We start from the raw sequence: 25,497 nt of genomic DNA, 5'->3' as shown, positions 1-25,497 counted from the left end.
GAGAATGCTTATTTCAGTTCGAAGTTTAGAAAGAATATAAAATTTTAACATGATCCTATTTAATATAAAATTCTAATGCCTGAACACTGTTGTATCCATCTGTATTAAAAGATAAAAAGAACTCTCTGTCACTTCATTATTTTATTTTATTTAATAAAAGAGTTTAGAGTTAAAAAAATAAAAATTAAGGGCCACAAAGTATTGTATTTTTTTAAAACCTTCTTAATGATATCCATATTTATCCAAGATAAAGAAACCTGATCAATCCACAGCGATTTTATGTGTGTGTTACAATTTGTAATTAATCTATCCTCTAAAAAATATTTCCTGTATCTTTAATTTCTGAGTTGCGTGTGATCATATTTTTCTCACGGAATGCGTTGATTCTCAAAAAGCTGTGCTGCCAAATCCTTTTCTAAAACTATATACGTTCAAAATATTTTCTCGGTCTTTCTTTCCTATTTTTTGTCTACCTATTTTTAAGCTACAGCGCACTTACCAGAGCTTGGACAAAGGATCTTGATAATGTAAAACAACATGGACCATCTCCCTGAAATTATAAAAAATAAATGCTTCAAATCAAATGTTGTTTATAAAATCAGTTTTACATATAAATATATATATGTAATGATATCTCTAAATCTAAATTAACTCCTAATTAATTTCCTAATTTTTATCTTAATTTACCCCATATTAAATTAATTCTAAAATTTCCTGATCCAAATCCACCTTTTTTATTTCATTAATGCTACACGAGCTCTATAAAAAGGCTTAAGTCAGCGGTTCCCACATTCCGAATGAAGGGATAAAAATCTGTTAAGTTAAACAAATTCTTTTAAAAGATACCAATGTTCCCCTTTCTTGAATCGACAAGTGTAAAGAAATCCCTATCAAAATCTTTTTTTATAAAATAGCTAGGGAAGATATTTCGCTCTTTGACTCTTGCAGCATGCTGTGGATTGACGTACCTCGTCGCTTCTTGATTGTACATAAATTATGCCATCTAATAAAGAGAAGTAAAAAAAATTTAAAAGCTCAAATAATTTTAGTTTCCGTTACTTTATTGTTATCAATATAGTTTTTCTTGGAGGGACCTCGAAATATTTCAGCGTCAGTAGCCTCATAATGTCAAAACCCACCACTGCTCAACCGATGAAAAATTTTTGGGAAAATGCGATATCTTATTCACATGTCGGATATATTGACAAAACTAGTGAAAATTATAAGCTTTCTGAACGATATTTCAATTAGATGTCTGAAAATCTGAGGTCTTAATGTCTTCGACATCCAACGCTTTCAGTTCTTAGTCGGTCTATCAAAAATTATCCGTAAAATGCGGCATCTTATTCACCTGGCATCATATTGCATATTTTGCCAAATATTGTCAAACCGCTTTTACTGTTACTCGGATATTTTAATAGTTTACAATGTATTAACTTTTAAATGGTTTTTAAATGGTCTTATTCCATAATGCGCAGCTCTCCACAACCATCCGGAAATGATGAGGTCTTTTGCTGACGAAACTCTCAATCTCTCTCTCGCCAACAAGGGAGGGAGATTGCTTACCTACTACCGCCACCTCTGTGTATAATTAATGTTGCCTTTCCTCCCCCTCCCTTCTTAAAGGCCCATAATCTAAGATACATCATTTTATTTTTCCTTTTTTTAAAAATCATTTAGAAGTTTTAGAGACATGAAATTAAGTAGAAAAGGAGAAAAAGAGCGTATTTTGAAAAAGTGGCGGTTTAAAGAAGTCTAAAAAGTAATTTAAAGTAAACATAAGATTAAAAGCAAATTTGGATCAATTTGAAATTTGCTCAGATTATTTCTTTAAAAAAGATTGAAACCCAATTACTTTGTTTAACTAATCAAGATAACTTAATAAGTTTTCAGATACCTAAAATATTGCCCTTTAAAATGTCGTAAAAGACCGTTTGAATTGAGCATGAAAAATAAAATTAAGTTCTGTTGTAGAAGGATATAAATGTCAAATCTTTGATTATTTTAATTAATAAATAACATGATATTCTAGTATTTTTGGAATTATTTATTAATTACAGTTAGTGCAAAAATTTCTTTTCAATTTTTGAAACCGTCTCTTGAAACTGGTGCTAAAAAAAAAAATTTTTTTTTAAAAAAAGCTAATTTTCAAAACTAATGCACAATGTTTCTAAGAAAAACTATTGCGTACCTTTATATACTAATTATAAATAAAATAAAAATTAAGATAAATTTTTTCCTCTAGAAAATACTTAATTACTCTAAATCTGCCAAACTTATTTTATTGTTCTTGTTTAGCATACAGTAGAATCATGCTATTTGATTTGTCTTCTGACAATGAACTTTTGTAATAATTTTTTACGCTTTTCAAGATAAAAAATTATCCCTCTACTGATGAATCCGTTATGGAGAGAATCAACAAATTCTTCAAAATTATTTCAGTCATGCTAATGGTAGCACTTTCGGGTCTTTATATATTTTCTTGATTAAACCTATGGCTTCAGTTGAAGTAGATTATTTTTTCTGATTCTGATGCTTTTATTTCTAATAAAGTTTCCGGCGATGAGTGAGGATAGAACCTGGGACCTTGTGGTTCGAAGCCCAGTAACATGACCACAACACAAAAGCAATTGCTCGTGCAGCGTCGCTGTTAACTGGCTTATAAGCTATTCACTACAATTTCATGGATTTAATACCTTATTTTCTTTGGGATTATCAAATTACATTCATTAAATCTATGAAAATCATTCAGTAATCTGACATCGCAATCATTGTGAAAAAACAAATGGAAATTAAATATTATAATTAAGGCATTTTTCTTTATTTTAAATAATAAAGAAATATTAAAAATTGAAAAAAAATTACTTTCAATTTAAATGAAGGCAGCGAAATTGCAAATATACTTAATAAAATAGTGAATATGGCTTTTAATTTGTATATATGAATTTATAGAAAATATGTTCAATTTAATTTCTTATTTACAACTCAGTGAGCTAATTCCATGAAATATTTTCAGTCGAATATGATCCAAATCTATAATGATATATTAAATCAAACTTACCGTATTGCTCCAATTCCATTGTGGAAGAATATTTTTTTTCCAAACGATTATATAAAATACACCACTTTAATAAATATAAATATGGAATGAATGAAAGTTGAGGGACCTCAAAAATATATTCAACATATATCGCAGTGCAATACCGAAAACAAATATTCTGCATCAGCAGCTCTATGTGCATCGGAGCCTTGTTCACAGAACCCGCCCCCCCCCCCCTCCACACACACACACACTTCTTTAAAAATGAAATGAATGAATGAAATAATCCAAATGAAACGTAGGAGAATTAAGATTTAACGAAAGCACGGAAGTAAAACAAATAAACAAAAAACAGATTAATTAATAATTTCAAAGACAGAGAAATTGCAAATTATTACTCTTTCCAAAAGCGCTCATATCCAGCACATGACGTCACGTTATCTCCTCGGCATTAATTCTGCAAAACATCAATTAAGGGAGTCACTTCTTTGCATCTTGTTTGGCTGGTAATGTGAAGCTTGTCTGTTATTTCGAAATGGACATATTTTTGTTACTATTGAAGAGTTAATTTCAAGTAAGGGATGAGGGCAAATTTTTTTTTTTTCAGGATTCGAGAACGTTATATCGCTTAGGAAAGTATTTAAGAGCTGAGTTTAGTCTTAGCTAGTTCTTATAAAAAAATTGAAAATTATCTTCAGCTGTAATTTGAAAATGCTTAATTTTAATTCAAATAAGTTCTTGTGCATTCAGCAGTATATTTCATTTGCGATATAAGGCAATTTATAAATGCCAGTAAAACTTTTCATGAGGACTGATTTTAAAAGTTCAAATTCAAACAGGACTTACAAAATTCATACAAGCTGTCATCAAAAATGATTCGTTGGGCGCAAACAAGCCATATCAACCGAATTAAAGTTGTTGGAAAGACTAATGCGTATATATATTTTTTTTCGGAAACTCAACCGACTTCTGCCACAACCCCCTGCTCCATCTCTTGTGCGTAGTGCGCATGTGCTGTAAATGAAAGCAATTGTTAAAGCGGTTGTCTGCTATCTGAAATATTGACATTTTTTAAGTGCAATTGATGCAAAGCGCGTCTTTTTATTTTTGTGTGTTTTTCTTACTTTTCTTGCTATCGGGACATATCTCTCACACATTTGCATGAATCTATTGTGAATTTAGCACGTAATAAGAAAGAGTATGAAGGGTTCTTTCCTTTATTTTTTAATATTTTTTTAGTGAAGAAATCATGCTTTAAAATCTGCTGGAATTTGATGTCTCACGTCACTTTTTGCATTTAAATAATATCTTGTATGTGATAGCCAGGAATGTTTCTTATAAAATTAATAAATTGAATTTTCGTGATTATGTTTTCTCTACTTCAACATTTTCAACAAATGCATTTTCACATAAAATGATAAATACTGAATTGTCATCATTTGAAAAAACAATTAATTTTTTTATATAAAAATCAAATATTTCTGTTTGTTTTATTGTGCAAAGAAGTAAAGTCAATCTTAAATCCACTTTTCCAAATCTTTTAAAATCCATTGAATGTTTGGTTTGTAGTATCTTCTTTGTTAATTTAACATTATGGCTCAAGTTTTGCTTGATCAAAAGGATAATCAGCTCAGACTGAAGCGAGGTCTTTATGAAATGGCAAAAAAGTTATTGAATTCTGATCTAGAATCTGAAAATAATGCCAAAAATGCTTCAAGCAGATTGCGTCGAAGAAAAGCAAAGTCTAAAACTAAAGAGTAAGTATTTATGGTAAAAATAATATATTTGTTATATGTGTTAACTAAGTCCTTGTTTAAACAAGAATAATTAGAATTTTAAGTTATATGTTGTTGCATCAAAATATAGTACAAAATCAGCAATAAAAATTAAATTTATCAAAAGCATATACTAAAAAAATATCACAAAAATTGATTTTAATTATAAATAAAAAAGTATTGAGTTTATCAATTGTTTAAATAAATTATTTAATAAGTGTTATGAAAATTATTAACTTATATAGCCAAAGATGTATAAGAAAAATTTAAGTGTTAAAAACTATCTAATTTTCCTTTTACTGAATTGAAATTTGATACCTCTACATACATTGTAATTATTGTGATAATTGACCATTATTTCATTTCAAACAGTTAAAATCTGATGAAAAATTGAAAATTAATTAATGTTTTTACTGGAAGAAAACTTTGTCATGTTTTAGTTTCTAATTTAAAATAGTTATTAGTTTAGTGCACTGTCTTTGTATTATCCAATTCTACATTACTATTGATCTGCCTTTGTTATGTCGTAACATTTGTGATGCTAATTATTATGCCGCAAGATTTCTAATGGTGGTTGGTTAAAAATTCAGAATAAGTAATGCTGACTAGATTTTTTTTTGTATCTTATTAATTTGATCATTTCTATTGCAGTTTGCATAAGATATAAAATTTCACTAATTATATATTTTCAAGAAAATTTTAGATGTATATGATAAATGCGATCAAACAAATCGGCAAATAAAATGTTTTGGCAATTTATAACTGAAAATTTAACTGGAATGCCTTTCTGAAATAGTGTGCTAAATCCATCCAAAATTAATTATTATCTAGAAATCAACTAAAACAATGATAGAATATGAAATTATTATGTATATGAATATGAAATTATTATGTATATGAATATGAAATTATTATGTATATGAATATGAAATTATTAGAAATAAAATGTTATTCTTATACATCTATATGTCTTTATTTGAAAATCATCATGTCTGTTGATTATGTTTGTTATTTATAATAATTTAATATTTTGGTAAAATATTTATTCCAGTATTGATGTTCCAACATTAGATGATATACAATTAACTCCTGGTTTTTCTATACAAGATGTAGACAACCTTGATTTGGATGATAGTGAGTCTTGTGATGATCCAAGTTTTGCAAATATTTCATCTGTTGATTCTAATCAGCCATCTCAGAATAAGAGTAAAGGGTAATTTGTAACTTTTTTTCTAAATTTTTTGTTATGTTATAGTCAGTTTAAGACATTAATATGTGTATGTAAAGAGGGCCAATTCATCAGAGAATATGTTTGGTTTCAAGTTTGACTTTATTTTTGTTTAGCAGTATATTTTATCTAGCAAGATCCTTATTAGCTTATATTGGTTAAAGTAATTTTCGAGATTCATTCATATCCTTTATTAAAAAGATTGTAAAATAAATAAATAAATAAAGTATCTCTATAGCAACAAAGCTAACTTGTATAACAAGGCAGTAGACTAGTATATGCTATGCCAGTGAACAATGGATAAACAAGAAAATCGTAATTTTAATGAAATGTAATATTAAATCCCAAATGCTCTTTTGTTATTTTAAAGACGTTCTTGATGCAAGGCTAATCAAGTGAAAGCTTCAAGATAGTCATTTAAAGGAAACGAACTCTAAGTAGATTGATTTGAAGACTGAACAACTTGTTAAAAAAAAAAATTAAATTTTTGCTCTTTTTTTAAATTATTATTTTAAATTTTTATTCTGAAACAGCAAGTGTATAATTTTTATCCTCATTAAAATATGTCATGAAGTATGAAGTTTCTCAATTTGCATCATTTTTTGAACAAGTTAATCTAATGTTCATTGTGTGAGCATTGAATGTTTGTAGAAAAAACTCCTCAGAATATATTAGCAACCAGTTATTTTAATTAGCATAGACTTCAAATTGAAATACACTTTTAATATATCAATTATTATCTTGGTGTACTTCTTTAGTACATTTTTATAGATTTAACTTTGAAATTTTGACCTACCTTGATAGTTCACTCAATGAATAAATGCAGATAGTTTAATTTAGATAATTTTTTAGTTTATAGTTAATGTTTAAAATAGTGCTGAGTGTCTTATGAATCTAACAAAATGAAAACTATCCTCTTGGATCCAGCAGAGGGGGTAAAGAGTGGAGCAAGCAAAAGCTTTCAGATTATCTTACATTAGATACTAGTCATTGTAACTGCAGCTCTGTCCACTTTCATTGATTCTATATGTATGAAAGGAAAAATAAATCTTATTTTGAAATATGCATGAAAAGTTTTTTACTTACAGTTTTTGGATTCTTATTTCCAACCCTTAAGAGGTTTCTGAATCCTCACTCCTATTAATTACTACTCTAAATCTTTCCTATATATAATATTTTAAAATTTTGTCATTTGGTGTATGCATGCATATAATAGATTGTCTGGAGTTTCCATTCTAGAATGTGCAACATAAAATTGGCAATGGGAAAAGAGCGAGTTTCTTGGTTGATATTGGTAATTTCAAAAGATTGTCCTATAGCTCATATTAAACATTATTGGTAAAGCAAAATGAAGTTATAATTTGAATGGCACATTTAAGAGAATTATGGGAAATATATAGCTTATAATGGTTGTTACATGAACTATATTGGACATATACTTTTGAGATGAATAATTTTTTAAATGTCTAAGATGACATTTTCCCTTCGTCTTTTCAACGTGCATACTGACACACAAAAATTAGATGTTGGAGACAAAATTAAATTTAATGTTAGAATAGTAATGATTAACTGAAAAAAAAAAAGTGATTTCTAGATACTATAAAGCTAAAAAAAGATTTTTTAAAAATTGTTGTCGGAAAAGGAAAAGCTAAAGAGAAATGATATGCTGTTGTTGATATGCTTTAAAAATTATAACGTTGAAGCCAATACAATTGAAAATATAACAGTTGTATATAACAATTAAATATACATTTTAAACATTTACAGATTTATAGTTGGAAAGTAAATCTAATTAAGTGAAATTGCTAGTAAAACAAATAGTAATTATATAAATAGCTATACAAAATTCTATAATTTTTTACAAACATGTGGCCAATGAAATTAAATAAATGAATAACAAAATTAAATGAAACATAAAAGGGTATTTACAGTAAGCACAATATTACGCTTGCTACATCAAACTTGTGTTAAGAAGCTAGAATTAAAAAGACACATGACATGTTAGCAAAGTGTGTCATAAATTTAAAAGTACAAAAATATGAGACATACAGTAAAAGAAACACTAAAATAGATTTAAAAATTTTTTTAAAGGCAGTGAATTAGGATAAATTATGGTACATGTATAAAAGGTGCTTATTCTACATAATAAAAGTAAAGATGAAAACATCTGAAGACAGCATTTACAAAAGTGTGTGAGTGATAGGTGTGATCAAACAAGAAAAAGTCTATATTTACTCAAAAAGAAAGGAATTGTTAGAAAATTAAATTTGAAAAATGGATTAAATATCAGTGAATAATTATATGAAAATTGAATGTGTTACTAAAAGCTAACTTTTTGAATTTTAAGATAAAATGCAAAAATAATTTTTGTGTGATGATGTCTCCTAAAGTTATAATGGAAAAGCTTTCAAAATATTGTACCTTCTACAATCAATCCTTTCAAGGGCTAAGGAACATGGGTGTCATATTTTTTGGAATTTGTCAAAGAGTTGGGAACTGTATAAAGTTCAAACAAACAGACACTTAATTTTATTTATGTTTAGATGGAAGAATGGAATTTTATTTTTAAATATTTTATATTCATCAAATACTCATTTTAAATATCTTCCTGTTCATCATTACAACTTTATTAATATTGTAAACCATGGTGGATTTAGGAATTTACAGACCTAAGCAGTTTGCATTATGAGGCCAATCTTTTAATAAACTGGTCAATTTATTTTGAAATTTCAGTGCATTTTTAACAAGTAGGTTAAGGATTTATTTTAAGTAATTTTTTTTGCTTGCATTACTTTGTGAAAATGTACCTTTTATTTATTTTGACTCATTACTGCATGGCATTTAGATTTACATATAATTATAATTAAACAGATGCTGGTTATTTATAATTAATGCAACTACTAAGTGAATGTAATGAAGCTGATAAGAAACTGGACAATTACATTTCACAAAGTATTAAAATTGTATTTATAATTCATAGAATTTGCATTCTCCCCTCATTTTTTTCTAACAAATATTATTATTAGGAAAATCATTCTTGACTAATGCTGGATTTCAAACAATGTTTTTTTTTTTTTTTTTCAAATCTGGTTGCAAGATTCAAAGCACATAATTTGCATTGAATTGATGGATGTGAAATGTTCTTATATTGTTTGATAATATTCAAATATATGAATCAAAACAAAAAAAAAAGGCAAATACGTTTTCATTATGAAATGTCAGTCAGTGGTACAGAGTTTTGTAATCTTGCACATGTCATAACCCACTTGGATTGACCACTGATTTTAAAGAATAGTAATATTTGAAACATTTTCTTTCTTAAAATATTTGAAGGAATGTCCCCCCCTTTTTTTTAAAATTATAAATAAATATTTTATTTGAAAGTGTTGCATGGAAAAAACAGATATTTGAAAAATGTATTATTCACATATTTTTCAATTATTATATGTATTATTCATATGAAATAATCATCTAGTGAAAGATTGTTTCATCAGATCAGAAATGAGTAGTATTTCTCCTGCAAAAGTATTTGTCAAAAGAAATGAATTCCAAAACAGCTTTACCTCTTAAGTAGCCTTACATATTTTTATTGTAATTATCTGAATTGTGTTTAAAAAAATCTTGACTTTTTGACTTTTTTTAAAGAATGACTTCTAACGAAAGAATATATGAAAATAATATATGAAACTAGATGTACTTATTTCAGGGCAGTGGTGTAGTGTGAGTTTCAGCTGCCTAGGGCATTGGTCAAATCCGCCAAATCCTTATAATATTTAAATCCAAAAGGCTCCACAATTTATCGAAATTTTAATTACCATTTCAACAAAGAGAAAAAAAGATCCTATTGTGCATTGCACATTATACAAATAAAGAAGTCATGTATGTATGTTTTATAATACAAGGTGAGTTTGTTCTAATCTGAAAAATGGAAGCCGATAACAGAATGGTCCATGTGAATCATAAGACACTATGACAAACCTGCCCTATTTCTGACTGTTTGCAATTTATAGCAGATAAAAATGAATATGGAAAAGATCTTAATTTAAAACCTTTCTGATAGACCTACACTTAAAATAAGCTAATATTTTGAAAGAAGTAGAGAAAATCCAATAAGATGACCCATTTTCATCAGGACATCTGGATTTAAAGACGATTTTGGACCAAGTGCCTAAATTTTGGCTGAATGCAAACGCTAATTGTCGCCACAATCTTTAATATTAAATGCTGCAACTATCCTTTTAACCACAATAAGTCAAATCTATTAATAACTTTTCCATTCTCTCAGCTTTCAAATGAGCCTATAATAAATAATATCAGCGTTCAAGTTCAGGATAAATTTAGTTTTTCATTTGCAGTATATCAATTACGGAAATCGGCATTCGTCAAAAAAGAAAATTCGTGTGGGTTGTTTCACCTCTGATTTTAATTTCCCGCTCATCTTAAGTCTGCTGTTTTATTTAAGGCCAAGAAAGAAAATTTTAAAGCCAAATAAAAAAAAATATATAGCATTTTTATTAAGCATTAAACACAATGGAAACAAACCGACAGATGTCTTCATATCCGAAAGAATTCATATTTGCGGAATAACAAATATTCCATTTATTCCACAAACCTTTCATTTGCCCACTTTTCAACAAATGCCTATTTCGAAAAACAAATTCTAGGATTTATTGCAAACGAAAGACTAAATTTCTCCTGAATTAGAACATTGATATAGTTTATTATAATCTGATTCGAAAACTAATGGAATGGATCAGCTTTTGTAAATGTGACAGATTGTAGTTAGAATGGTATTTGCGGTATTCAGGATTAAAGATTTTAGTGAAAATTCATTTGTATATTTCGCCAAGGTTTCGGCGCTTGTAGTTCAGTTTTAAAACCAGGTAGCTTATGAAGATTGTGCCATTTTATAGGATTTTCCCTGCTCTGCTTATTTTACATGTAGGTTTGTCAGAAATGTTTTTTAATTATAAGTTTTACCTGCCTGATAGAATATTCATTTCTTCCGCCATAACTTACAAATGGGATCACATATAGCATAGTCACCGTAGTATTTTATGATCCATATGATCTCTTCTGTCACCCTCTTTCTTTTGGCAGATTAGCTCAAACACACCCCGTGTAATAAACATATTTGTTACGAATGTTCTTGCATGTAGGCCACTTTTTTATATTCATATTTATGATGTGCGTCGTCAAGACTAAGTTATTATTGCATAGAATAAAGAACACATAATGAATAATAGCGAATCGAATATCAAACAATAATCAACGTCCTGTTAGAACTAGAATGATACTGTTACAGTACATTTTTTTTTTTTTTTTTTTTGAAAAACTAACAAAATAAAATTTCTTTCTAACTAAAATAGAAGTTTTATTGCTCATTGTGTTTATCTACATTTTTTAAGAACAATGTCTTTTATACATCTTGCTCAATTAACAAGATAACCAGATTGGTTAGCTTTAAAGTCCTTGTAGTTGATCTTAAATAATTTTTGATCAGCAGTTTTAGAAAGCTTCTCTAAAAGCTGGCATTGCTTATAGCAATTATGAGGAGTATTCGGAGGATTATTATAATGTTGGACAGAGTATTGATCACCTTGGGTTTCACAATAAATTTTAATAATCTAAGTGGATCCACATTAATTAATTTATTTTCTTTACCTATGGAAGGTATGGAAGCACTTAGTCGAACTCGTTCAAGCTTGGAATCCTGTTCATCAATTTCAGTAGATGCGTAGTCTAGATTACATTCAATGTCGTCTGAATCTAGTAATATAGTCAAAGTTTGATAGGCAACCTTAACCACCAAATTCCACTGTTAGTGAAGTTTCTTACAAATTTCTACAATTGTTCCAGTTTAGATTACAAGAGTTAATTTTTAGTTTAGATTGCAAGATATTTATTGTGAAATTTTGCTGCTCCCCGCCATGTTATGCCACTGTGCCAGGGTAACATAAAATAAAAACTGAAGCCAAAAAATAAGGAATAAGAAAAAGTGAAAGAAAACAAAGCAACAATGAAGCCAAGTCATGGGAGTGATCAAGAAACAAAGGGCATCGATTAGCTCTTAGCTAAACCCGATTCAATCTCTGCCCAGTCAATGCTCAGTTCAAAGGTAGAAAATATCATTCTTCATCTTGGGATTTGCTAATTAGTTATACTTTTTAAGGCTCACAATCCCAAGTATGGTAATTTGGACAGTGCTAATTGGATAATATTTGCTATGTATCTTTCATCCATTTATTTATTCTTAGATATGATATTTATAAAGATAAAGCAATTTTGTATTTACTTAGCGCTGTTTTTAAATTGCCTTATTTCATATTACTTTTATTATTCAGGAACTCGTATGCATAGAAGAGTTAAAATTGCATTGCTGCTGGAGTTTGTTTGCATAAGATCTGAGCTAATCATGATTAATCTAATGCCCTTTCCATGTAGTTTGAAAACATTTAGTTAAAGATGGTTATAATAGCAACTATATAATTTTTTGTATGCGTTTTGACTTTTTCTTTTTTATAAACTAATTTCTTTCAGTTTTAAGTAAATCTATGTTCAGCAAATAGTTAAAATCTTGTAAATTATTGCCAATCGCCCAATTTCTTTTAATTCATAATATTTTATATTTTCTTATATAGTTTCACATGCGTCATTTGTGAGCATGTAGCATCTAGTTCTCAACGACTGAAGGAACATCTTAGTCGTCATACAGGAGACAAGCATCTTCAATGTGAAATATGCGGTAAAAAGTTTGCTTGGCGTTATTCGCTCAGAAGTCACATGGTAAGTTGAAATTCATTTTTTTTTTTTAAATCGGAAAATGTCTTGGGATATTTTGAGAACTTTGTAAAATTTAAAATTATTTTATATTTGTAGAATTGGAGATAATTTATAATACAATGGGACTTCGCCTAACGAACATAATTTTTTCCAACATCTTACTCGCAATACGAAATAGTAGTTAAGAGAAACAATTTTTTCCATATTATTCCATGTTAAATTGGACAATGCTTTCTATTCCGAAAAGAAATACTGAAAACAACTTATAATAATGAAATTTATTATTTACAACGCATGATTTTTTTTTTTTTTTTTTTTTTTTTTGCAAGAAAATTGTTTAAAGACATTTGTTTTTGACTATGCTTCAAAATTTCTTGAAAGTAAGACACTTAAATAAATTTGTAGTGCGCATAGCTACTGCCTTATCAAGGTGATGTTTCTCAATATACGGCACAATAATTGCCCATGCTTTCAGCTTCTCCCTTAATACATTAAAAGTTTGTTGCTGTTTTGCAACTAATATTTTTTTCTTTTTGTGACCAAATCTCCTCCGAAGCATTTTGCTGTGACGTAGTTCTTCGGTAGTTTTAGCTACGTTCTTCCACTAGCTCATCGATGTTGTTGCTATCCACCTCCAGCCACAAAATCTTGTCCAGAGACAAACTCATTATTTAAAGCTCCACAGGCTTTTCCTCAAATCCCTCAGAGTCTCTTCGAAAACAATATTCAGCCAACACTTTTCCATATAAATATAAGGATTCTCTTTAAACAAGCTCTCCATAAAGATGATACAGGTCAATCTAGCTTGTGACGTAACGGTGTCTCCTTGCCACTTGTTCTGCGAAACATGTTTTCTGTTTTAGAAATATCCGATTATTTTTATTCTAAAATGCCTTTGCTGCTCTTTGCTGGTTATTAATTAAAGAATATTTTATCAATACTGTATTAATTTCTTTCATAAATTTAACAGTGGGTTTTCGTAGAAAATTGTCTAATGCTTAGAAATTCAGTGCAGAAATATTTCTTTTTAATTAAACACTAGGAATTTTATTCACTTTAAATTTACTCAAGACAAATTAACTTTAGTGTGGATATGTTTTAATTTATTGTATATTTTTCTTCATATTAGACGAGTAACAGGCAATATTATTTGTTCTATAAAAAATGTTTTGATCCGGCATGTGCATGGTCCAGTTAATAGAAAACAAATTTTAAATTTGACCATCTATTGTAAAGTAAATTTTGTATATTTTCGTATCTGGTGTATCTGTTTTTGGCCAGTAATACGAAAAGATGTGAAAGAATCTTATGAAAAGATGCGAATTTTTTGTTCGCTTTACGGGGAATATCATTAATATAAATAGCGTAGAGGGTGGTGGACAATTTTGCCCCTTGTGTGACATCTGCTTTGATGGAGCGAAGTTTGGAAAGTGGCATTAACGTGTATTGTGAATTTTCGGTTGAATAAAAATGATGCAGTGATTTTAATAAATGTGTGTGTGTGTGTGTGTGTGTGTGTGTGTGTGTGTGTGTGTGTGTGTGTGTGTGTGTGTGTGTGTGTGTGTGTGTGTGTGTGTGTGTGGAAAGTATTGTATTTCATTAGTTTATATATTAATCCTTCTAACCACACTGTGTCGAAGACTTTTGAATACCCCTCATGTGTGTTGTCTTTTCTCAAAACCTGAGGAGATTAATTCGACTGTTCAGAGAGCTGATGAGTTAATGATTACTTTACCTTCTGCAGTAGCAGTTTACCATTCCCACTTAATCATGTGCCCTTTTCGTTATCCAGACGAATTCATTGATAAATGTGAGGATGGTCATAATGTTTTGGCACTTCAGTGTATATAATAATTATTAAAATGAAGAAATAAATCGGGTACTAAGCGCAATGATGTGATAATGAGAACGACGGTTTGATTAACGATATAACCAGATTTTTCACTACTATATCATTGTAGTGTTAATTAATTAATATAATTATAGAAATATGTACAGTTGAAGCCTATTTAAGAGGCTCTACAGAACAAAATATGCCTTTTCATTAATCTTATTTTATGAACTGTTTTTCGTAAGTATCTTTACTGAAAGATAGCCATCAAAACTGTATTTTTTAAAGTTAATTGTTATTCTGTCGTTGTTCTTCTTCACAACTTCATTTTGTCAATGGTTTAAAGAAATTTATCTGACGCAGTATAGACAAATCTGGCTTTTGTGCCACAGCCAATTCACCAAATCAATTTCTAACTACGCCAAATATTCAAGAAATTCTCATTTTAATAGAATATAATAGCTGAAAAAGAAAACAGAATATCAACATCTCCGTGGCTTTCGAAAGATTTGCAAAATTCTGATGCTCAGAAATAAAATTTAAAAAAATATTCAAGCATAATTTTTTTTTTTGGGGGGGGGGGATTCTTGCAAGAGAAATAATAAATTTGTATATTTAAAGTAATGAGAAAAACCATCAACTAGTCATCCAGCCACAACCAATTAACCGATTTTGAAACATTTTATTTCGTGTGAAAGCTTATGACTTGGATAATCATCGGTGATCTCTGGCCTCCAACGCTGCCTATTTTCCAGATAAAGTGAAAAAATACTACTTTATTATACATTTTCTACAGGGAAAAGATTCGACAGAATTCTCTAGCCATCACCATTGTACCGATTTGGAACATTTTTGCTTTATATGAATGCTCAGGACCCATAGATACATTATTAATGGACACCTACATCCTTCCTCTTCACTTTGAGAGATATTGCGAAATAAAACTTCCACAGCTAACTTTAACAACTCAATCAGTTTCGCCATTTTGATGTTTAGCTAATCAATCAGAATATTCTATAATTATTGTGCACATATAATTTTAAATAACACTTTCTTTTGTTGTAGTAAGATGTAGTTCATAAAAGTTGGTAAATATGATTAAATTGATCTTATTAAATCTTGCCGCCGTCAGCGACTATAGTAAACATATCAATATAGTCATTGATATGATTAATATGTTGTACTTATGGTATAATACATATTTTAATGAAATGTACCTTATTAAAAGAATAGAAAGCACAATTTTTAACTAAGATTGCACAATAATGATGGAACATTCTGATATGTTAGTTCTGCTTTCAAAAAGGCGGAATTAGAGAAATCGGCCCAGTTGTCGAAGTTGTGGGCTCAGTCTGTTCTGTTACATCTCTTGAAAATGGAGAAGAGGGAGCACACTATTATAAGATATATATATAAAGGTCAAAAGCTTTCTTATGAAATAAAAATTTTCTACAACAACTTTATTGTAGTTTTTACTTATAGGGAATGTATATTGAAATAGCGTTTTTGAGATTTCTCTCGAAAATGGACAGTGGTGAAGAAAAATGGGCCATTGATGATGTATCTAGATTTCATTAATTTTAATATGAAATAAAAATTGGCGAAATCATTACATTGTTTGAGGCTCGGGGATTAATTCTTTAGTTTTGCTATTTATTTTAAATATACAAATTTTAGGCTAGCAACTGGTCACCGAAGGCGGTCGATATTAATTTCAATTGAAATATGATAAGATAAAAGCTATATTTTATAAATATTGAAAGTTATAGAAAAAAGCAGTTAATACTTCCTTTTATATTATTTAAATTTATTTATCATAATATCTTTTTTAAACGTTTATAATTATTTCATTGCTGATATTATTTTTTGAGATCAATTTAGACATGTATCATGTCGTTAATGAATCTTTTAAAATTAAGAGTATCAACGTTTGGTGAAACTTTGAAAGAATTGTTCAAATAAAAAAATTTAAAAAAAAAGAAAAAAAAAAAAAAACCCGGAAAATTATTGAAGAATTTACTCTCATGTTGCATATAAGATAATGTATTAAGTTTTATATTCAGATTTAAACCCAATAAATTTTTGCACATTTAAGACCTTTTTCAATTTTAGATTATTTTGTAAATTTTGTAAAACAGAAAAAAAATTAAATAAAAAGAAAGAAATTTGTATTAGGAAAATATATGCTTTGGATTTTAGACAAATATGAATCTGATTTATCCCAAATTATTTGTTTCTCCCAATTATGATACTCAATAAATGACGCTCTTTCATTTCTTAAATAAGTTGATTTGACTTTCTGTTTGTTGTCAAGCATCCTGATAATATCCCCTCTGAGATAGGACATTACGTTTGCAACAGTTCAGATAGAAAGCGTATTTAAGTGTGAATGAAATTATCCATATGCAATTTCAAGTTACATTATGCGCATGTTGTCTGTTATGTCGCTGATTATGTATGATCAGAAGTAGTATTAAAAAATATTTTCAAACGCATGCGTCTAACGTAGGTTCGTTATTACCATAGCAACGTAGGTAGCAAAATATGTGAACAAGTCGCTATGGATAAGTTGACGTCTAGTGTTGGAAATCGATCTTAAAAAAACTTTCAAACGACCATGTTAATACCATTTATATTTTATGTTATATTCGTAACACCATCAGCAATATTGAAATTCGTTCTTATTTTGATACTCTTACAAAATAGTTACTGTTAAAAAAAATGCTAAAAAAAGAAAGCTTACTAAATATGTTTTTTATTTAATTTCTATTCTAAAAGGATAATTTAGTGTAACTGTTAAAGTTAAAGCTCGGAAGCCGTTAATGTGCAGAGTAGCTACCTAATCTGAAGATTAACTGATTTGCTCCTTTAAAGTGAGGATCAAAAGTTTTCCGCATTTTAAATAGGTAATGTGCACATTAGCTGCTTCCGTATCGTTAAAGTTCAAAAGTTTTTATTCACTAGGTAATGTGATAAGGATGGGTTTTATAAACTTGGTACTAAAACGGGTATTTTAAAATAATTGTATAAGAGATCTGAATTCAGTGTTCGCAAAGAGAGATTTTTTTTACGAAAGATGTCCCTGCTGTAGAAATATCTTTACGTCAAACGGCAATAAAACAATCAATTGGGACCGGACAGGGTTTAAAAAAAAGTTATTGTAAATCTAAATACGCCATAAATATGTGTGCTTGTCGCAAAAACTAATTGCCATGCAATTCAAAGTGCCGCCGAGCTTTAGATTGCACTAATAAGTAAGCATAATTTTATATGTTTCGCAAATTCATTTTCTTTATTGTAATAATATGTTTAACCATTTGATTCTTTGTATTATAGTTTTTAAATTGATTGATGTTTTATTCTTTTAACTAATTTTTGGATTGTTCGATTGTATTAACTTGATTCTTTAGTTATCAAAAAAATAAATAAACACCATTTAATTTAAAAGTACAGAAACGTTGCTGTTGTTCTAGCAAAGATCTTATTTCCACTTTAGCGAGTGCTTAGTAGGTAATGTGAAAATTATCTAGGTAATTCGCAGATTATCTGGGTAAAGTGAGAAATGAAACAGTTTTCCACACTTCAACGGATCATCCTAGTTAATGTGCAGATTAGTTAGCTAATCTGCATATTAACTGATTTCTACACTTAAGCGGTACCATAGCAATTTCATTAGAGTTTAATTTCAGTTTATAAAGTTAACTTTTTTGCATTACTATACTGTTTTAATCTTGCATAGTGTTGAGTAATTTTTGAGTTAGTATTGAAATCTTTGTTACATATTACTCCAAAAAGTAATGTGATGCATTATTATACATATGCGAGTATAAAGATTCCTCTTATGCTTAGAAATCTCAGAAATATTTGTAAGTTCATTATAATTTCTACAAATTATTGTGAAAGTTTTTGCTGTTATACGGCTTTAATAATAATTATTATTATTCAACAAGAATCTGAAAAAAGGTGCATCCCGTACAATGACAGTCAGACTGGACATGGGAGTGATAAAGGCTAAATAAAAAATGGTGAGAAATTTAAAGAAAGTGGAATGGTGGAAAGTTTAAAGAAAGTTACATTTGTATCCAGTAATATGATATGTTAAATTATAACTTTCTAAGAATGAAATTCTGAGTATGTTTTTTAAATATTTGTTTTAATCGTCTTTTCTGTTTTTCATTTTAGGTCTCTCATAGAGAGGACAATCCTAACAAATGCAATATTTGTGGCAAAAAATATTGTAATAAGTCTTCAGTAAAAAATCACATGTTAAGAGTTCATGGCAATCCGAAAAAGGATTTCAAATGTGATAAATGTGGCAAAGAATTTGTTACTAAACCGGAATTAAAAAGACATAGTTATAATCATACAAAAGAAAAACCGTTTGTGTGTGAATACTGTGGAAATAGCTACCGATTTAAAGCAGCATTACTTGTCCACTACAGAATTCATTCTGGAGAGAAACCATACAAATGTAACTTTTGTGATAAAGCATTTATACATTTGTCATCTGCAATCGGGCATCGACGAAGACATACTGGAGAAATGCCTTTTCAGTGCAATAAATGTGGTAAATTCTTTCGCGTTAAACGTGCCATGACAGCCCACATGTCTGTACATAGTGAAAACAAGCCATTTAAATGTGATAAATGTGGAAAGGCTTTTAAATCAAGAAGTGGATATCGGGTTCACATTGATTTTCATCTCGGAGTTAAAAGGCACAAATGTAAGTATTGTGAAAAAACGTTTCGCGCTTGGTGTAATATGCATAAACACATGAAAAGACATTTAAATGAAAAACTGCAAAAATGCGATCCATGTGATAAAAACTTTATGGAAAAGCAAGAACTAAAAAGTCATTATGAGATCGATAAAAAATGTGAAAAGATTGATGAAAATCAAGATGCTGTTATTCATAACTGCCCACAAATAATACCTTCTACTAGTTTAACATGTTCTGCTACAAACATTGAAACTCATCCTCAATTTAATGAGACTCATCCTACAGACGAAATGCTTCCAACTCATATTGATATGTCTGATAATCAGGCTGTTATGTATGACTGTAGTCTTCCCAGTTCTATAGATAAATGCCAAGATAAATGTCAACTTCTTCAAGATAGTTATGTATCTCAGTTTTTATATCCTCAACATTCAAACGTGCAATATTCTCAACCTGTGCCTATGCTTAATATGTATGCCACTGAACCTAGCCCAATGCCTAATAGATCTGGGTGCCTTTCCAATATGAATAATACAAATTTTAATTGCATGTCTTTAAATAATCAAAATTATAATATTTTCTCATATAACTTGTCTAATTCTGATGAAATCTTATCTAAATGTAAATTATGCCGAAGTATTTTTAATTCTACGATGGTTTTAAGAAGTCATCTTTTAGAATACCACAGAATTGAAGAAGAAAATATTGATGCACTCATAGCTTGAGTTTTTTAATGCTATAGTGTAATTTTTAAAATTTATTTTGAAAACTGACTCAATTTTTTGAAATATTCCAGTCACTTTTATTTGACTTGGTTTTTTATTGAACTTCGATCAAATTCAGGTATATAAAACCAATAATTCAACAGATCATTGCTTAGATACTTTATCAACTAAATCTTATTTGAAACTTTTTGCTTCACCATGTCTTATTATCTATGTTCACTTGTTAATTTTCTGGAGAATGAAAATAGTGAACTTGGGAGTACTGCAAATAATTATATCAGTTACAATTTTTAATAAATAAATAATTATTTGTCACAAAACCTTCATTAAAACTCAAATGCTTCAAAGCATACATAGGCAAAATTTGAAGAAATTCTTTTTAATAGTTTGGATATCTGAATCATATAAATTGTTTATGCACTTATTTTTTTTCCCTATAGATTTACTCTTCTTGGAATAATAAAGCTGTGTTTTCTCATTTTGTTTTTAATGATTTGAATAAATTTGTAAAAGTAGAATTCCTTTTTTAATATTTCAGGAAGTGAAGATGTAGAATCTTAAGATATCACTGTCACAGTTGGCTATAACCAATAGCAAATCAATATTCTCTTGTATTATACATTTAAGTGGCATTATGTACATTAAGCTGTTTGATTCTGGAGATAACCTGCTCTTTTTTGTAGATCTTTACTGTCTAATGAAATGTTCATGCCTGCAACATTTATAAGTTTTGTATAGCTTCTGCAACTTTCTTTCCCCAATAAAGTTAACTATTCAGTTAACTTTGCTCATGCTATTTAAACCCATCTACAGTCTTAATTCAAAGTGAATTGCAGGGGCAGCTTTTTTAATCAGTTTTTACTAAAATCTGGTTTCTAAATATTCTGTTTGGTTGCCCATGATAAAAATGTATCCCCATTAATAAAAAGTATGTTGATTGATATCAGTTTCTTGCTTCTTTCAAAAAATGTAATAAATATAAAGTCGCTTTATATTGATGAACTTCTATGGCTTGATAAGTATGTAGGTAAAGAGGCAGCAGTTCTGCAAAAAAAAAAAAAAAAAAGTATCAGAAATTGATTTTAACAATTTGTTTTCATTCCTCGTCGTTTATTTTCCGCCCACCATAAATTCTTTAATAAAAATTTAAGATGCTTTAAATTGTTTTCGAATATTTTGCTTTTCCTTTACAATAATAAGATTTTTTTTAAAACTTCGCATTCGCTTAGATGTACTAAGCTTCATTGAATAATGAAACATGTTTTCAATGCATCGTTTATGGTCTTAAACTGAGCGTATTTAAATTTTATATTAGAAACGCAATTGATGAATTTAACAAAATTAATACGCCGTCATGGAAAAAGGCTGTTTGTAATGCCCATATTTTATGTTTAAAAAATCTTGAATATATTTTATCAAGTTGATCCTTTGGATATTGCAAACCAGTTGCAATGCAAATTTTTTAAATGGTCCTAGATAGAATTTTAAAATTCATTAAATAATATTCATCTGATTTGATGCATGGAACGGTCGGAATTATAATCTAAAAACGCATTTTCTTATTAATACTTTGAAATCTCCGTACAGTAATTATATTACGATTCATATACTTTGAAGTTATAGTACGAGTCTTTGGGAGTGATCTCTTAACATGTGACGTTTCTATATTAAGTACATCAGATGGCTGATAGCCTTATTCTCTAAACCTACATCAGGATGCGTAGTGTGAAATAGATGCAAAAATTAAGCACTTTTGTACATGCACGAATACATAAACTCAAGAATTTTTTTTTTTTTTGTCTTATAGTTTTTATAAAAATTTTTTTTAAAAACATCTGTTTTTAAATTTTAATCTTTGATTAAAAAACAACTTTTCAAATTTTAATCGATGTTTGGCTGTTGAATCCAGCCTCATCATTCATTTAAATTGGCAACATTATCTTCAGCAATAATTAATACAAACAAACTCTGAAAATTTGAATTAAGAGCAAACTGAATAAAATCAATATATGTTACAAACATTAAAGATTCAATAATTGGTAAATTCGACAAAAATGGGTTTATAAAATTTTCACAAGATATCGGAAAAAATATAGTTAAATAATTTTTACGCATTAATAATTTTTTCTTTTTTATGTGTACAATTTAAAAAAAAGTATGCACAAAAAGTAACTGACTGCTTCCCTTCCCTAATTTTTAAAATACTCAGTCCAAATTTTAAAATTAAAATGACAAAAATCTGACAGTATTATTTTGTATTGATAAATTAACTAATACATACAGCTTTTATTTTAACGTTATTTTTGTTAAAAAAATTGATTATATAAGACATTTTCTATTCATATAAATATTTGTATGAATGGAAATAATAAGCATAGAAACAAGAACTAATTAGGTAACAATTACAACTAATTAGGTAGGTAAGTAGAGAAACATTATTATTACAGCCAATTATACATTTTTTTAAAAAAAATTCACATTGACAATTTCAGATTCTACATCTTATAAAAGTATTTTTTTTTTCTATCCTACTTCTTTGAATGTTGTTGCACTTCGCTACGAGTGAAAAATCCTTTGCTAAATCAGCTTTTCGTGACAGTTCTTTAATTTCTACAGTGTATAGTATATTTGAGTAGCTGAATCTATTCAAGGGAAAGTCGGTAGCATTCATTTTCTATGGAGGATAACTTACAACTGCTGTAGGCGATACTTTTCGCTTTGTGTTCACAAACGGATTTTTGCATCAAGTTTCTATATCGGAACTAAATTCCAAACATATGTACTAACTATAAATTTGCTTCTTTCATTCTAAAAAATGGGTTTACAAAGGAGAGGGGTAAGAATTTATTGATGCGAGTGACTAGTAGATTTGAAAGCTGTTAATGGGAAAATCCTTCTATTACTATCACAGTTAATGCAAGCCTGACGAGGCCATCTAAAAGAGATGTAACAAGCGGCAAACAAATTCACAGATGACTGTCGGAAAATGTTGTATAAATACCTTTAAGAAGATGTAAAAATAAATTTTGTGCCATAATATTCCTTATGTTAGGCGGGAAGTACGTTAGAAATTTTAACTGTTAAATTGAAATTTTACAATATCCATCCGAGTGAGCCTCTAATATATAAAAAGTAATTGCCGGTTAAATTTCACGTCCTTTATTTCAGTGATTTTCCGTATTAATCAGTCAAATCTTATACCGAAAAAGAAAAATCGCAGGGAAAGAAAAAAATCGTGTAAAAGTAAAAAAAGAGAGGGAAAAAAAAACCCTTTTAAAAATGATATAATCTAAATTTTTTTTATCATTCTTAAAACTTTTTTTTTTATTTCTTTTAAATTTTAAACATCAAACCTAGCAGAATTAAAAAAAAAAATAAAAACTATCATTTCACAAGATTGGTTCAACAAATGATAATTTTCAAAGGAATGGGGACATTTAAAAAAGGACACCGCAAAAGAAATTATTGAAAACTTCCGTCTTCAAATTAAAATTTCAACTCACTAGATTTTGCGCAGTCGACTAAAGTAATTACAATCGCAATAAATAATCGTACAATAAAATCCCTTTCGCAGTAGTTCAAAAAATCGCTCAAAACAGCATATTAACGAGAATGATGATTGAATATGCAATGAGATTTCATGGTAATCAGAATAAAAGCAGTTAAATATCTTTCAAGTACGCTTTAGAATAACTGCTCCCATCCCTGGTGTATCTATTTCTTTTACACACCATACTGTCTTATTTTTCGTCGATCGGAGCTAATCTGCGTAATCTTTAAGAATACAAAGAATTGAAAATAAAGTCGCCAGGCATAACTAAAATAAACCATATAATATTTAGAACACTAATTGTAAAAGAAGTTCATATGCTTTTCTAGTTGCAACCAGTTTGGGATATTTCGGAATAATCATTCCAATACTTCAAATACTAAGGTGACCATTTTTTTTAACCTGAAACCAGGACAACATGAATTTTGACCAGCCACGCCCAAATTTTATCAAAAATTCACCCAACGGCCAACCTGTATACCTAAGTAAATAAACTTTTAGATATCAAAAAATGTTGCGTTTATTTAAACACAAGAAATGTGAAAACTAAAATATGATTTTACAATATAAAAATAAAACATAATAAACATAACATAACATGATAAGCCATACCTAATGTAATAACATAATAAAACATAAGGAGTTATTTAATTTAGTTTGTTTATTTATATTTTTCTGAGGAATGAATTGCTTTTAACAAATTTTTGTTTTCCTGTATATTTTCATAGAATTCCATACAGGTTGCATTTAAATTATTTTTGACAATCAACAAGGATTTCAAAGTTTCCACTTTCAATTAGCTTTTCTCGCTAGTCCAGATGTTGTTTAATAAAGAAAAACCCCGCTCGGTCGGTGCATTAGTTCCTGGCATACAGAGGCAATACTCTACCAATTTGCCAATATTGTTGGACACATCATTTTCTTTAAAGGCTTTAAAAATTTCAATCCACCGATACCGAAACACAATTTTGTTTCCAATGCCCAAGTTTCTCATCTGTGGTGTAGCGCTGAATGAAACATATTTCATCAAAGAGCTCACCTTCAATTAAATTTATTTCCGGATAATGTTGAATTAAATAGTCACTGCATACTTGAGCCATTTGATGCGTAGGTTTCATGTTTAATGTAATCCAATTAAACTTCTCGATTCCCTCAAAATGGCCTTCCCATTCTTCCAGATACTGAAAACATGTGCTGTAAAATTCCACCACTTTTTCTTTGAAAATATTCGATTTAACTAAGCCGTCTTCTTCTAGCCTTTTTAAATTTTGTCGAACTTGCAGGGGCAGAAACACACTTGCTATCCTGTCAGCAATTTTGGTTTTAAGGTCCTTATAAATGATATTTGTTTCCAACATAGAAATATCCTGTCCTTCTATCTTTAAAACCGTGTTATGAAACATTGACGACACATTATGGAGAAAGAAAAGCCAAGATTCAGTCTCAGGATTCTCAAAATAATTTTTAATAATTGTCGGAGTTTTTTCATTAGACGCAAAATACGATTTTAATGCAGGAAATATTTCCAACACGCGCTCAATAGCTGGTCGTAACGCTAACCACCGCGTAGCACTGTAACCCAAAAGTTTTTTATATTCTATGTCTACAAAATTCTTTTAATTCACTGACGCGCACAGTATAAATGTAAAAGTAAGAGTAAATCTTGGTAATTAAAGTTTGTATATCAATTGGAAGGCAGTCCGCCGCGGTTTGTATAGAATTGTTTAAAATATGCGCTGAGCAACCAATTCCCACAAGCTCCCGTCCGTCCAAAGTTGCTTTTAGCTTGGTAAAAATATTATTTTTCCCGGCTCTTCGCATGCCTCCAAAGTTAGTGTTGTCGGC

General features: G+C 29.0%; 1 protein-coding gene across 2 annotated transcripts; it reads left to right on the top strand.

The window, feature by feature from the left end:
• Positions 1 to 4,016: 4,016 nt before the first annotated feature.
• LOC129958828 (zinc finger protein OZF-like) lies at positions 4,017 to 21,028 on the top strand. 2 transcript variants are annotated; one of them, XM_056071527.1, is made up of 4 exons: positions 4,017 to 4,797; positions 5,867 to 6,028; positions 12,685 to 12,829; positions 18,840 to 21,028. In XM_056071527.1, exons 1-4 carry the CDS (start codon positions 4,634 to 4,636, stop codon positions 20,100 to 20,102), a joined length of 1,734 nt encoding a protein of 577 aa, XP_055927502.1. In that variant the 5' UTR covers positions 4,017 to 4,633; the 3' UTR covers positions 20,103 to 21,028. The 2 variants fall into 2 exon arrangements, with proteins under 2 accessions (XP_055927502.1, XP_055927503.1); XM_056071528.1 differs by having other exon boundaries at positions 4,659 to 4,797; positions 5,923 to 6,028.
• The last annotated feature ends 4,469 nt before the right edge of the window (positions 21,029 to 25,497 follow it).

Source organism: Argiope bruennichi, chromosome X1 (genome assembly GCF_947563725.1).
Source record: "Argiope bruennichi chromosome X1, qqArgBrue1.1, whole genome shotgun sequence".
Taxonomy (NCBI): Eukaryota; Metazoa; Arthropoda; class Arachnida; order Araneae; family Araneidae; genus Argiope; species Argiope bruennichi.
Note: the sequence above shows the minus strand (reverse complement) of the source record. Positions and strands in the feature narration are given on the sequence as shown.